Source organism: Momordica charantia (genome assembly GCF_013281855.1).
Source record: "Momordica charantia cultivar OHB3-1 chromosome 6 unlocalized genomic scaffold, Mcharantia_2.0 BLBB01000006.1, whole genome shotgun sequence".
Lineage (NCBI taxonomy): Eukaryota > Viridiplantae > Streptophyta > Magnoliopsida > Cucurbitales > Cucurbitaceae > Momordica > Momordica charantia.
The window spans coordinates 15,920,548-15,935,747 of record NW_028275164.1 but is presented as its reverse complement, the minus strand read 5'-3'; the positions used below and the strand labels follow the sequence as shown (position 1 = coordinate 15,935,747).

The window sequence follows — 15,200 nt, the reverse complement described above, 5'->3', positions numbered from 1 at the left end:
TTCCATCTCTTTTTGGAACTTCAGTATGCCCAGGAAAAAAGCCTTGTGGTCTCGCCTTCAAATCATTGGCAAGTTGTCCCATTTGAACTTCTAGGTTTCTCATTGCCGCTGCTTGAGTTTGGATTGTGGCATTTTGGGATTGCATCAATGCATCATTTCGCGCCATGTATTCCTTAAACATGTTCTCAAGACTAGTATTGTTATTATGAGCTGGCTGCGATGGGGTTCTTTGGTTCTGATTATACTGTTGTGGTGGTGGTGGCATCTGTTGATTGCTTGAAAAAGTAGGAGGGACATAGGGCTGCTTATACTGTTGGTTCTGCCCTTGGATCGCTCCACTGGAACTTCCTTGACCTCCCCATGAAAAGTTGGGATGATGTCTCCACCCCGGATTGTACGTGTTTGAATAGGGGTTGAAGTTCTGATTGTTTCCGTGACCTACATAATAAACAGAAGCTGGATTATGCGAACAATTCTCATAAACATGGTTATCACTACAATAAGAACAAACAATTTCATTAATTTGGCAAACAGGAGAAGCATATTCTGGTTGCACGGGTGCAGTTGGTGCACTTTTCCTTTCTAGGGCCAACTCCTTGAGCATTTGGTTCATCGTCACCATTTCCTTCTGCATTGAAGTTGCTATGTCCAATGCTAATACACCCGCTTGATCTTGCTTCTTAGGTGCAGGTTTCGACCTTTGAGAACACCATAGCTCATTGTGGGATGCTAGGTCCTCCAAAATATCAACTATTTCGTTGAAGGTCTTCTTCGTAAAAGCTCCATTTGCGGCGTTGTTGAGCATCATCTTAGTGGGGTGGTCCAAACCTCGGAAGAAGTGCTCGATTTGAATACATGCTAGTAATCCATGATTCGGACACTTTCGCAGCAATTCTTTGAATCTTTCTCATGCCTCATGCACTGGTTCACGGTCATATTGTCTAAAGGTGACAATCTTTTCCCTGATGTCAGCATGACGAGTAGGAGGGAAATCCTTTGTAAGGAACTTTTCTACTAGTGAATCCCATGTTGTAATTGATCCTGGCGGGAATGAGTTGAGCCATATTCTTGCCTGATCCTTAAGAGAAAATGGGAAAAGAGTTAACCTTAATGCATCATCAGTTATATTTGGAAATCTAAATGCACCAACTATTTGAAGAAAAGTTTTGAGATGATCATGAGGATCTTCGTGTTCACGCCCCCCGAACTGTCCTAATGTCTGAAGCATTTAAAACATAAGCGGCTTCAGTTCGAAGTTGGCGGCTTCTGGAATGGGATTTAGGATGACAGAATCCAAATTCTGGAATGTTGTGGCAGCATATTCTCGCATGGCCACGTCTGTATTATCTGCCATCAAGATATGATTGAACTCATTTTTTTGTTGTTGACCTGCCATATTTCCGTTAACAACTGGTGGATCTGCAGGATTTTGTGGTGGAATCTCGTCCATAAAAGTGATGGTACTTTCACTCTCGCTTTCGAAATCTCTTTCTCTTTCTTTCTTTTTTTGCTTTTCTCTCTGTTTTCTGAGTCTCTGTTCTTTTCTCAACCTACGACAGGTTCTCTCAATTTCAGGATCAAATGGCAACAGAAATGAATTCGTGCTCATGCACTAATCAATGACCTTCGTGGTTGGATATAAATCAAAATGTTTAAGAATAGAAATGACAATCACAAAAACCAATCACAAAAATTAATAAAAGACTAAAACAAATGGTCTCTGGCAACAGCGCCAAAAACTTGTTTGGGTATTTTGGATTCAAAATAAATGAGAGTGCAAGTGTACACCCGTCACAAGTAGTAAAAACGGAACGAGTATTCCCAGTATTGATCCTCAGGGACAAATGAAGTCTTTTTACAGGAAATGTTAATGATCGGTGACTTTGTAATTGAATTTGGGGTGACAAATAAGGATAACGTTGATTTTGATATTTAAAAACTCAATGCAATAAACCCAGCCCAGTTACTTCAAATTAGCTAAAAATACACAAACTTTTTCAAACTAGGCGCCAGACGCCTCTCATAAATTTTCTTCGGTTTTACTTCGCCATCTTCTTATGTCCAAGTGATTTTGAAGGTTTAAGTCCATTCCTAATATGTCTATTAGAAAAAAGAACTTAATTTAGTAAAAACCAACCGTAGCCTTAGGTCGAGGTCCTATGTCTAGGCTACCCGAGCGAAATCTTTATGTCTAAAGTATTCCTCTCTAAAGTTAAATTAGTAAAGCTGTGAAAACGTATCAACCTTTTCAGTATTGATGCTTGGTTAAAACATTAATTGGCCAAATCAAGTTTCAACTTATGGAAACAACTTTAAGTGATAAAAGAGGAGAAAAACGCCTTTTGCCTTGTTGGAATTTAAAAACTTTAACTAACTATCCATAACCGGGCTTGGGAAAAATAATTTAGCTCATGATGATAAAGGAAAAACAGAATTTAATGTTGATGGAAGTAGACGACATAATTAAAAGATGAGTAGAATTTAAACAAGTTGGAAATTATGGAGTTGTAACCCGAATGACCCTAACCCGTTCTCTTTCAAGATTGGGGAGCAGTACTCAGTCGATTCTTCAAGGTTGAGTGATTACAACTTCGTAATGAGAACGAGAGAGTAACAAAGAACTTGCTGGAATTTTAATTAAACAAGATTAAAACTTACAATTGAAGAATAATAAGCTGGAAAATAAAGGAAAAACTTGAAATAAGTAAGGTTAAAACAATGATAACTCAAAAACTTAAAGGGAAAACGAAAACAAGCTGAGAAGTAAATGTCTAAAGCTAAAATGATCACTCCGGGATGATGAATGAAGAGAATGAATTGCTGAATTTATAGGAACTTCAAGGTGGTTAGGAGATTGAGAGCTTTGTGGAGAGCCATCCATTTCAAACACCTTTTGGTTGGGTAGTTGTTGAATTTGCAACCTTTAGTGTATGGAAGACACGTGGCAGAGCTTTGGAAGGCTTCAAATCACACCAAAACGTGCGTTTTACATTAAGGGAAATCTCGAGATTGGGGAAGGCGCCAAGCGCCTAGCTCGAAATTTTTCTGCACAAAAGTGTAATTGTCGATAGAAATCAACTCTAAATGATGTAAAAACGTCCTATGTGCATGTATAACCCAAGATCACTTAAAATGAAAGGTTTTGGATACTATACCAAGCTTAAATCACGGTTTCCAAATTTAAAACGTTAGAAAATAGCACACATTTAGCTTCTTTTTACCCTTATGAACAAGGGAAATCACACGTAATGGACTGAACGAGGCAACTCATCTGGTGATAGACACCTCGGTGAATGGGGCTTTACTGTCAAAGCCGTATGCGGAAGCTTTTGACATCCTAGAGAGAATTTCACGCAACAAGCATCAATGGTCGAAATCCAGGGCTGCTTCTTCAACAAATTCGAAAGGTCTGGTGGCAAATAATGTGGTAGCAGACTTAAACTCGAAGATCTCACGATTGGTTGATATAGTTATGAAAAATGCTACTGCAAGTGAGGCTGAAGCCTCCAAAGCTAAGGTGAATGCTGTGCAAAGTGCTCTCTGCCCATATTGTGAAGGTAAGCACCAGTTTGAGAATTGTCCAGGCAATCTTGCCCGAGTGTTTTTTTTTTTTTTGGGTAACCCGCAACAGAATAGAAATCATGTATATGGGAACACATACAATCTAAGGTTGAGAAATCATCCTAACTTTAGTTGGGGAGGAAACCAAGGAGGACACAATGTAGGAACAAGTAATGCTGAAGTATATCCTCAGAAAACACAATACCAACTAGGTTTTTAAGGATAGAATCAGCAGAACACCCAAAAGCCCCGAGAGACGCTGAGTTTAGAAGATATGTTCAAGGCCTACATGACAAAGAATGATGCTAATGTGCAAAGCCAAGCAGCATTACTACAGAGCCTGGTAGCATCGTTACGCAATATGGAAGTTCAGATTGGTCAGTTGCAACATAATTGAAAAACATGCCAAAGGAAGAGCTGCCGAGCGATACAGAACAGCCAAAATGGGATGGCAAAGAGCAATACAAGGCTTCAACGTTGCGAAGCGGCCAAGCACTACCACCAGCGTACCAACAAGAAGGAGTTAGTGAAGGAGAGACAGTTAGACTAAAAACCTCCAAGGAAATAGAGCAAGCCACACAGCCCGTTGAGTCAGCAAGTGATGAGATGAGCTATAGTGTAGACCAGCTGGGAGACAAAAAGAACAGTGGAACACAAACGGTAGAATCAAAGGATCATGAGTCTAGGAAGGATAGCAAGGAAGAGGTGCCTAAGACAGACAAAGCTAGATCATCCTCGTCCAATTCAGCTGACAAGCTGCAGCATCCAGAACAACTCACTGCACCACAGACCACACCAGCCCCATAATACCGTACCCGAAAAGGCTGCAGAAGAAGAATTAAGATGGGCAGTTTAAACGATTTCTTGAGGTGCTTAAGCAGATACAGATCAACATCCCAATTGAGGTGCTTAAGCAGATACACATCAACATCCCACTGGTGAAAGCGTTAGAACAAATGCCCACGTATGTGAAATTTTTGAAAGATGTCCTCACTAAGAAGGGCAGGCTAGGAGAGTTTGAAATTGTTTGTTTAACAAACGAATGCATCACAATTTTGACTTGTAAAATTCTAGAGAAAATGAAGGATTTAGGAAGTTTTACAATTCTAGTGTCCATTGGGGGTCATAAGATTGGCTAAGCACTGTGCGACCTCGAAGAAAGTATTAATCTAATACATTTGTTAGTGTACAAGAGGTTGGGCATGGGAGAAGTGAAGCCAACTACAGTCACCTTTTTTCAACTAGCAGATCGGTCAAATGTAAACCCTGAAGGAAAAATTGAGGATGTACTAGTACAAGTGGATAAGTTTATATTTCTCGCTGACTTTATTGTTCTTGATTTTGATGTAGACGAAGAAGTACCAATCATCCTGGGGATGCCATTCTTAGCCACCGAGTGTGCCTTAGTGGATGTGCATAAAGGAGAAGTCACTATGAGGGTGCAGGACCAAGAAATTAAATTCTTAGTATATGATTCCACGAAATATCCTTCGGATGTTGATGAGTGTGTGGTCTTGCTAGTGCTAGATGAAGCTGTGATGGTGATGCTTAGTGTGGAAACCATGTTGGAGCATCAGAACAATGAATTGAATAATATGGTGGAGCAAGCAGATGAAATTTGCTAAGAAATTTTCTGTGTGGACTACAAATGGAATTAGCAAAATCATGGTCCAGAGCTCACCTGAATTAGAGCTGAAAGCCCTTCCGCAACATTTAAAGTACGCCTACCTTAGTACGTCCAACACGTTACCTATCCCTATTGCCGCAAATCTATCCAAAGAAAAGGAAAACGAGTTGCTGGCAGTGTTGAGAGAGTACCAGAGAGCCATAAGCTGGATAATCGCGGATATTAAAGGGATAAGTCCCAGTTATTATATGCATAAGATTGTATTAGAAGAAAATTGCAAGAATTCAGTGGAAACACCACGGAGGCTAAACCCTACTATGAAAGAAGTTGTGAAAATGAGATAATTAAATGGCTGGATGCTAGGATTATATACCCAATCTCAGATAGTGAATGGGTCAGTCCAGTGCAATGTGTTCCAAAGAAAGGAGGAATGATAGTGGTTGACAATGCTAAAAACGAGCTAATTCCCACTCGGACAATTACAGGCTGGAGAATATGTATGGACTACTGGAAGCTTAATAAAGCTACAAGAAAGGACCATTTCCCATTGCCTTTCATTGACCAAATGTTGGACAGATTAGCTGGGCATGAGTATTACTATTTCCTTGATGGATACAGTGGCTACAACCAGATCACTATTGCACCTCAAGACCAATACAAGACAACATTTACCTGCCCTTATGGAACTTTCGCCTTTAGGAGGATGTCATTCGGTCTGTTCAATGCTCCGACCACATTTCAGAGTTGTATGATGGCCATCTTCTTGGATCTAGTCGAGTCAGTGGTAGAAGTCTTCATGGACGACTTTTCAATATTCGAGGCAAGCTTTGCTAACTGTCTATCAAATCTTCAACGGGTGCTGCAGCGTTGTGAAGAAACCAACCTAGTGCTCAATTGGGAAAAGTGTCATTTCATGGTATAAGAGAGCATAATGCTGGGGCACTATGTCTCCAGAAAAGGATTGAAGTGGATAAAGCCAAAGTAGAAGTCATTGTGCAGTTGCCGTCGCCAACTAATGTAAAGGGAGTCCGAAGCTTCCTAGGCCATGCGGGGTTCTATCGACGGTTTATAAAGGAGTTTTCTAAACTTGCAAAACCTTTATGTTCTTTGCTAGAAAACGATAGAGTGTTTGACTTTTCTACTAACTGTTTTCAGGCATTTTCTGAACTAAAGTATGCGTTCACCTACGCCCCAATCTTTCAAGCCCCAGACTAAAAGCTTCCGTTCGAACTAATGTGCGACGCTAGTGACTTTGCAGTAGGAGCAGTGTTAGCGCAAAAGAGAGATAAAGTGTTACACCGAATCTATTATGCCAGCAAGACACTGATAGAGGCTCAAATTCACTATACCACTACAGAGAAAGAGTTACTTGCGGTGGTATTCCCATTTGAAAAGTTTAGAGCCTACCTGATGGGTGCGAAAGTATAGTTCACACTTATCATGCTGCGTTGAAATATTTGTTGACCAAGAAAGATGTCATCCGATGTTGATTAGATTGATTTTATTGCTGCAGGAATTTGATGTGGAAATTAAAGATAAAAAAAGCTTTGAAAATTTGGTGGCTGACCACTTATCTAGAATTGTCGGGGTAGAAGATGGAAACAAAGCTGTAGTAATCAGAGAGACTTTCCCAGATGAGCAGCTACTCCGTTGTCCCATAAGGAGGCCAAAGAGGAAGAACCTTAGTTTGCTGATATTGCAAATTTCTTAGCAGGAGGAATACGCCCAGAAGGATGGACAAAGCAGCAGTTGAAGCAGTTCTTTAATGAATGTAGATTTTACTATTGGGATGACCCCTTTCTTTATAGACTGGGGCAAGATAATATAATTCGAAAATGTGTAAAAGAATAAGAAGCATCCCAGTAGCAACGGACTATGTGTCTAAATGGGTTGAAGCAATTTCTTGCCCCACGAGCGATGCTAAAATGGTGACTAAGTTCCACTTGAAAGACATTTTCACCAAATTCGACACGTCAGGAGCATTCATAAGTAATGAAGGATCACACTTTGTGAATAGAGTAGTGGCAAGACTGCTAGCAAAATATAATGTCAAGCACATAATTGCTACAACCTACCATCCCCAATCTAATAGCCAGGCAGAAATTTCGAACAGGGAAATCAAGAGCATCCTAAAGAAGGTAGAGCATGTCAGCAGAAATGATTGGGCATTCAAATTAGACGAAGCACTATGGGCATACAAGATTGCATTTAAAACTCCATTGGGAACGTCTCCGTACAAGCTGGGATTTGGGAAAGCATGTCACCTACCACTAGAGCTGGAACACAAAGCATTTTGGGTAATAAAAAAACTGAATCTCAATTATGCTGCAGTAGGGGAAATTTGGAAGCTACAACTCTGGAAGAATTTCAGAGAGATGCATATGAAACGCCAAGATCTATAAACAGAAAACAAAAAATAGAAATTATTAATCTAATTAATAATTAATTAATTAAATTAGTAATTAATTAATAAGTTTAATTAATAATTATAAATCTAATTCATAATTAATAAATTAAATTAATAATTATTAATATAATTAATAAGGAATAAATAATTAAATTTAATTAATAATTAATCAATTTAATCCAAATATTAATTAATTAACAATTAATTTTTATCTTTTAATTAAATATCATATATTTAATTAACACTATAGTTTTGAATCATATTCAAAAGCATCTTTCTTGTATAACCGATAGTTTTAATATGAATCTAATTCATATTAATTATTTAAATCCTATTCAAATATTTCTCTCATAATATATTGTTTAATTTTTGGATCTTTATTCAAGATAAACTATTAATATATAATGCATCATTATATACATTATATATATTCTCTTATTTATATAATTTGAACATTTCAAATTCTTTCATAATTATTGATCCTCGTTTTAGCCGTTGTGAGCTAGCAAGGGAACCTAATAGACCTACAGATCAGAAGATCCAACGATACGAGGTTAATTGATTAAACTCATTAACCAAATTAACCAACATTAGTTAATTGCAGATTATTCCACTAAATATCCGCAGCTGCACTGTTCTCAATGCAGAATATTTTGTATCCATGAAAATTGACCATGGACAGCAACTCAATCGTTCACGAGTATTCGTAACGTCTGCTGGGTCAAATTATCGTTTTATCCCTGAGTTACATTTTGACCTTAAATACCACTACTCTTCTAATGAACAACCTGTTTATGGTCCGACCATTAAAAAGAAGTCCCTCTAGGGCCAGTGAGAGGGTAAGGCTCCTTGTTCAAGTCCCGGAGTCAGGAATTAAGGGAACAATCATCTACTTACCCTAAAGTCGAGAACAAGTTAATTCCATATTGCAGAGTTATGTTTCCAACTCCCCACTCGGTCTCATCCCCAAAATGGTGGGATTATTAAGTGGCAACTTGGGCCACTCTCACCTATACAAATCAAAGGATGATCCCCTTATAGGCAAGAGTCCATTACTCGCTCAGGATTAAGATCGAGTTACCTGGTCATCCTATGAAATATCAATCTAGTTAGTTTATGTTGTTATGACTAAATAATAATTATTTCGCGGTCCGGTCCGGTCTTATACAAACTCATTATATAAGATACCCCCACTCGCATGTCTCTACATGAATGACTTGTATAAGTCGTTTGTAACTATTACCAAACGGGTCGTATCCATAGTGTTATCAGGCTAAGGTACCCAACCTTATCCATGTACTACAGACCATTTAGGTTATTATTGAAACATTATCCACTTGTACATTGAATATATACTGTATATCAAATATATATACTATATCTTAAATATATAACGTATATCAGTTATATATTGTTCCAATTACATCAAATAACCTTGGATTTTAGTTTATTGGAATACGAGTACTGCAAAGAAATAACTCTTTATTGAATAAATAAATCAATAAATAATTTGTTCACTAATTACAAACACACGAACTAAGGACACCAAACTCAGCATTAAGAGCCTTCGAGTCATCTCATCGACTGGCTCTTGTATCTCTCCCATGTGACGGTAAGGATTAAGGAGTGAAGCCTCGGGAGGAAGATTGAAGTAGGATCATAGTGCATCTACACCAAGCCCATTGGGCCGCAGCGAAGGTGTGTCGGAGCGCGAATTCTCCTCAGCATGAACCACGGGCAGAATGATGAGGCTATCAGAAGCTTCGACCTCAACAGGTGCAACCTCTCTTGCCCCTCCATATGCTCCGTCCAGACCTTGTACGACACCTAAAACAAGTACCGCTCCCCGTAATACAAGAAAGATAAGGCATGTCAAAAATGAAGGAGTAGCCATCAAGCACTCACCATTCTCCCCAAAGCAACTGGACATGCACCCGCAAAATGGTTCATCGGCCAACCACCTACAAAGAACCAGTGATCATTCTAGTGCTTGTTTGAGAATGAAGGATTGAAGAGTGCCCTGTGACGAGACCTTAGGTTGCAAATGCCACTCACTAATTGTCGGGAGTGTACACTCCTGTCAGGCACCGTACAGCTTGGCGCGTCCCTGCCATCCAAACCATCGTCTTTCCTGATCGGCCACCGAGTCTACATGGTCGGGCTCGTTTCTGGTTGAACAAGTTTATCCACATGGAGCCGTGGATTTAAGAGATGCTAAAGGTAATATTTTCAAAGTGAATGGCTGAAGAAATATTTTGGTGAGTATATTGAAAAAGGTAAAACCTCTGTATTGCTGAAATACCTATGAGAAAACAATAAGGACAGTCCCTCTGTCGGTGTTGAGGGCGTTTTTTGCATAAAATATTTTTTTTTATTTTTAAGAAATTTTTATGCCTTTAGTTATTCTTTTTTGTGTAGATTTCAAAAATAATTTTTATTTTGTCATTTGAATTTTGCAACATCGAGATTTTAATGCCTCCAAAATTGCACCAGGCGCATATTAAGAGATTTTTTTGAAATTTTGCAAACAAATTTTTTGCCTTATTTTAGTTTAATTTTAAATGAGCATCGGGCTATTTGAAGAGTATAAGTGCCCGTTTGTCAAACCCTTGTTTAATTTAAATGAAAAAATGACATAGATCTCACTTGTTGCAATTTCTTCCTCCAAAAAATATAACTTCTTTTCAAAATTTTCCACCAAATCTTCAAAGATCCCCTAAATCTCTCTTTCCCCTTTTACAATCATAGGTTATGGTTGAGGGATTTTTTTTTTTAATGTTTTGAGCATATAATCGAGAAACCCATGGAGGGCTCTTCTTCCAACAATCCATGCGACAAAGAGAAAGGGAAGAGGAAGATCGTGCTGCCACCACCTACTCCACCAGATTTAATTCTTCTTGAACCCCCTCTTATTTCCAAAGAAAAGGTAATTTTTGATCCTAGGGAACAAAGAAATAAACTAGAGGAAATTATGAGAGTGTACCTTAGAAAGAATCCATCTATGGGTAGTAAAGATTCTGAAAATAGGGATTTAGAAGCTAATGTGGTTAGGAGCAGTGAAGGAGTTGATAATGAAAAGAAAAAAAAAAGATTAGAATTAAAGGCCATGAAGATATTTGAGACTGGATAGTGGAGTTAAATGAAAAATGGCAAAGATCTATGGAAATTTAAAGAAAATTAAGTGAAGAAATACAAACGGCATTAAATGAGATGAAAAATCGCCCTAGGTTTGATTTCACTCAAAACACCCCTATACTCGAGTATTTAGAGTTATCCATTCCATACCCACCCTCTATTACTATTAATATGGGTGTAGAAGGAGGAAACCAGAATATTGGTGACTCCGAGCATGATATTAAACCATTGGAACAATAAGATTCGGCCACTGTCGAAATTCATTGCGAAATTGGGCTAGGCACAATGTTGGAGAGCACTCCACCGACCGCACTTCATGGTATTTCGTCTCCCAACTTTCCAGAACTCAATGTTACTTTTTAGCTTTTAGTTTTTGATGATGTACAACAAGAAAGAATGAAGTAAAAAAATCGTCAAAATTTTTGCGGTCGTGAATGAAGCAACGGGAGAAAACCCACTAGATAACGATGGAAATAGATGTTCCGCAGAGGTTGGATTCTATTAGAGATGATGAGATTCTTAATGATATGCCCCAAGAAGTTCATGATGGAGAGTTTGAGGAAGAAGATGTCAATGACGATATTTACCAATTCGAAGCCCGTATGTGCACTCGCATGTGTCGCATCAAGACAAGGAAGATGTCCCTTCTCAAGTCCAAAAAGGAGCATCCGGTCCTGTGGATACCCAAAATGAAGTCACAGAGTCATCCTTCTTCCAAAGGTTTATCTCCCTTCCTTTCGAGTATAAACGTATCTTACCCTAATTTTGTTGATGTTGCAAAGAACTCAGAAGATGAGATATGTTTGGCTAAAATGGTGAAGAAAACAAAGAAAGAGAAAAACTTGTCCCAAAAAGTGCAAGCGCTTTTCAATACCACGCACCTGGGCCACTGTTGCGAAATTGACCGTCCAAAAATCAGCTGGGATCGGTCTATCTAAAAGCCAAGAGGCCTAGGCCACTTGGAGAGGCTGAAGAGCAACCTGATGAGGCCAATGAAGAGGAGTCTTTTACTACCGAATCGCGACCAGCAAGGGCTAAAAGGGTAAGAATAGAAGTAAAAAAACCTGACTTTACAGCCTGAGGACTCCTACTTGAGAAATGATTTGATGAAGAATAGGAGCCCTTCCTAGATTATGTACGGCACCAACTTATGGAGCATGGTTGGGAGACTTTGTTTGCTTTGCGTACACGTGTTTTGGAATCCTGGTGAAAGAGTTCTACGCTGCCATTCACCCAAACCGAGAAGATGCAGTGATCAGAGTAAGGATTAAGTTGATAAGATTTTCTCCAGTGATTATTAATACTCACCTCGGTTTTCCATATGTCTTTAATGCAGTAGGTAATGAGATTGTGGTGCATCTGACAAATGAACAAATGGAGGGGGTGTGTAAGCTCATACGTAGGCTAAGAAAGACATGGACTGTCTCGTCAACAGGGAAACTTTCATTAACACCACTTACATTAATGAAAAGGGCATGATGTGGACTTATGTGGTGAAGAACCAATTAATCCCTACTTCACATGATGCTTCCATCAAGCATAACAGGGTGATGATGGTGTACTATCTAATGAAGGGCATTGAGTTTACCTTTGCCCAACTCATAAGAGACACAATTCAGGTTTGCTCTGAGAAGATGGTAGGTCTTCTTGTTTTTCCTACGCTTCTAACAGAGTTATGTTTGAAAGCAGGTGAAGAAGCCGATGTTGAAGATGTGGTGACGCCCAAAAAGCCGACCACGTCTGTGAAAAGAGTTTGAGGATACTCAATAGTTCGTGAGGAGGATTCTCCCACTACCATCACAAATCTCCAGACCTGAGGTATAGTAACGCAAGAACAATATGATGAGTTGGTGCAGAAGTATGACCTTTTCTTGGCTACTCAACACCCGACGTGTAAGTTTCTCAAGGAGCTCTATGGAGATGGTGTGCCTTCTCTCCCAAATGAGCTCAAGGCCGATTTGTCTTTTTCTTAATGGCCAACCACCACTTCTACCGCCAATGATTATTCTGATGATGATTAGGAGAGTACTTCTCTCCTTGCTTTGCTTTGATACTTGACATTCTTTGAAACCAATATGGGATGTGACTTAGACATAAGCGCATAAACCACAGTCCTAAACATAATCTCTCTGACCTATAAATGCAAATGAGTTGCACTACTACAGAATTGGTCTTCCATGATAGTTATTAACAGTAAAAAAGTTCGGGAGAAAAAAATTGTCACAAATTGTGGGGGCGCATTTTTATGGGAAAATTGGATTTCTTTTTTATTCAATGACAGTTAAAAATTGTCATGAAATAGTAGAGGGCGTGATTTTGGCGGGAAATAACACTAATTTTCAGATTTTGTATGTTTTTGTAACAGTTAAAAATTTTCACAAAAACTAAAAATTTTTCTTTTGATTTAATGACAGTTTTTTTTTTGTTTGGATTTCATTATAAAAAAAACATGAGATATAATATTGCCATAATTTTCATAAATTAACTACATTTTTAAACCATCACAATGTTATTTAACAATTTCAGATTATAAAAAAAAATTGTGACAAATAGTTTTGGGCTTGTTTTACTTTTTGCAAGAATTCAATATTGTCTCTTACCCTTTGTTTGACATAAAAAATGTTTAAGAGATGATTTTAAATTCCATGATTTAAAGTCGGAGAAATAATTCAAAATTCTTATCTTGTTTGGAATGAGAATAATTTGACATAAATTTAATTAAATTTAAAAGTTTGGATGTTCGTTTAAAATAAAAAGAAAATAAAAAATTATTGATTTAGGCTTTTAATCTAAATTTATAATCTAAAAATTAAAATATGACAATGCTATAAGTAATTTACTTGGAAATTCAATGAAATTATGCAAATTCTGACCATTTTGATTAGGAAAATTAGATCATTTATGAGATTTTTAACTGTCATGAAATATCATAATTATAAAAGGTCATAATTTTTTAATTCTTTACTTTTTGAAATTCTCACATTATGTTCCAACCATTGTCCTTTGTCTTACCAATACTCTATGTAGTAGTAGTTGTATCCATCTTCCATTTGTCAACACCACACAAGGAACTTCCACAATCTTATGAGATTTTCTGTGTTCTCACTAGTAGAAAGTCGGTCTTCAATGACAATTAAAATCTGTCATTAATATAATTCATGACAATAATCTAATTGTCATCTATTAAGGCATCAAGAAAGAGTAGAAGATGACAAATTTGAAAAATTGTCATCGATGCATTTACAACTACAGTTTTACTTTGTCATGAATAGATTTTCCATCACAATTAATAAATGTCATAGAAAGTCATTTAATTACAATTTATAAGTGTCACTAAAACAATCAAATTGTTTATCCTCCTGTCAGTAAAGACCTAAAGACGACAGTTTATAGATGTCTCGAATTATTTTGTGACGACCGTTTATAATTGTCACGAATTAGTATTTAACGACAGATTGAGATTGACGTGAATTTCTTTTTAACGACTATTTATAATTGTCATGAAAACTTTTATAGTGATAGTTTTAACAGTCAATATTGCCTATAGTTTTAACTATCAAGAAAAATTGTATAATGACAACTTAAAAATGTCATGCAACATTAAATAATGACATTCAGTATATGTCACGAAAAAGTTTACAACGACAATTTAAAACTATCATGATATATTTAATAATGTCAACTTCGGTGTTTCAGAAATGTCAATAAAAAGCCTTCAATCACATTTTTTAAGTTTTTTTTTTGTCACAAAACATATTTTGTTGACATTTATAAACATAACTTTTCATATAAACTTGTCATGTTCCAAAAACTTTCGAATAACAATCATTGTAATTTCATTAATGACACTTTCCAAAAACTGTCACGTTCTCCTTTTCCTTGATGCCTTAAGATTAACTAACTGTCACAAATTAAGTTAATAACAGTTTTTAACTGTCATGGAATACCAGTTTTGTAGTAGTGTTGATAAATACACTTTAGGATTTCACGACAAAAACAACAACAATAACTCTGAAACCATCATGTCGACAATGGATTTCACGAAGTCACCTTAATATGTAGGGTACTAGCCTCAAGATGCTAACACCACTCGATTTCACGAAGTCACCTTAAAATGTAGGGTACTAGCCTCAAAGATGCTAACACCACTCATTTAAGAATACATGACCGTCTACAGTGGGACTCGCGAAAAAGTATTTTTTGTTACCACTCTTGTCTTTCTCTCACTTTATTTTTTCTTTTCACCACTCTACTTTTCTCTCAAGACTTAACTTGACTTGATTTTTTTTCTTGGACTCTTTTATTTTTTTTCTTTTGCATATGACTCTTTTTTCAATTAGACTCTTTTTTATTGCATTATATTTTGACTCTTTTTTCGAAATATAAAAAAAGCATGATCTCTCGTAAAAAAAAGACACGCATTGTCCCCCCACACTTAAGGGAAACAATGTCCTCACTGAAGAAAGAAAT

The 15,200-nt window shown here is 37.3% G+C and overlaps 1 protein-coding gene across 1 annotated transcript; it reads left to right on the top strand.

Moving 5' to 3' along the window:
• Nucleotides 1-4,763: 4,763 nt before the first annotated feature.
• LOC148210776 (uncharacterized) lies at nucleotides 4,764-5,186 on the top strand. Its single transcript, XM_088125184.1, has one exon. The coding sequence runs from the start codon at nucleotides 4,764-4,766 to the stop codon at nucleotides 5,184-5,186; it is 423 nt and encodes a 140-aa protein (XP_087981310.1).
• The last annotated feature ends 10,014 nt before the right edge of the window (nucleotides 5,187-15,200 follow it).

Bases quoted from the DNA above. Each gene is read 5' to 3' on its own strand.
- LOC148210776 (XM_088125184.1), top strand. From the start codon at position 4,764: ATGGGAGAAGTGAAGCCAACTACAGTCACCTTTTTTCAACTAGCAGAT.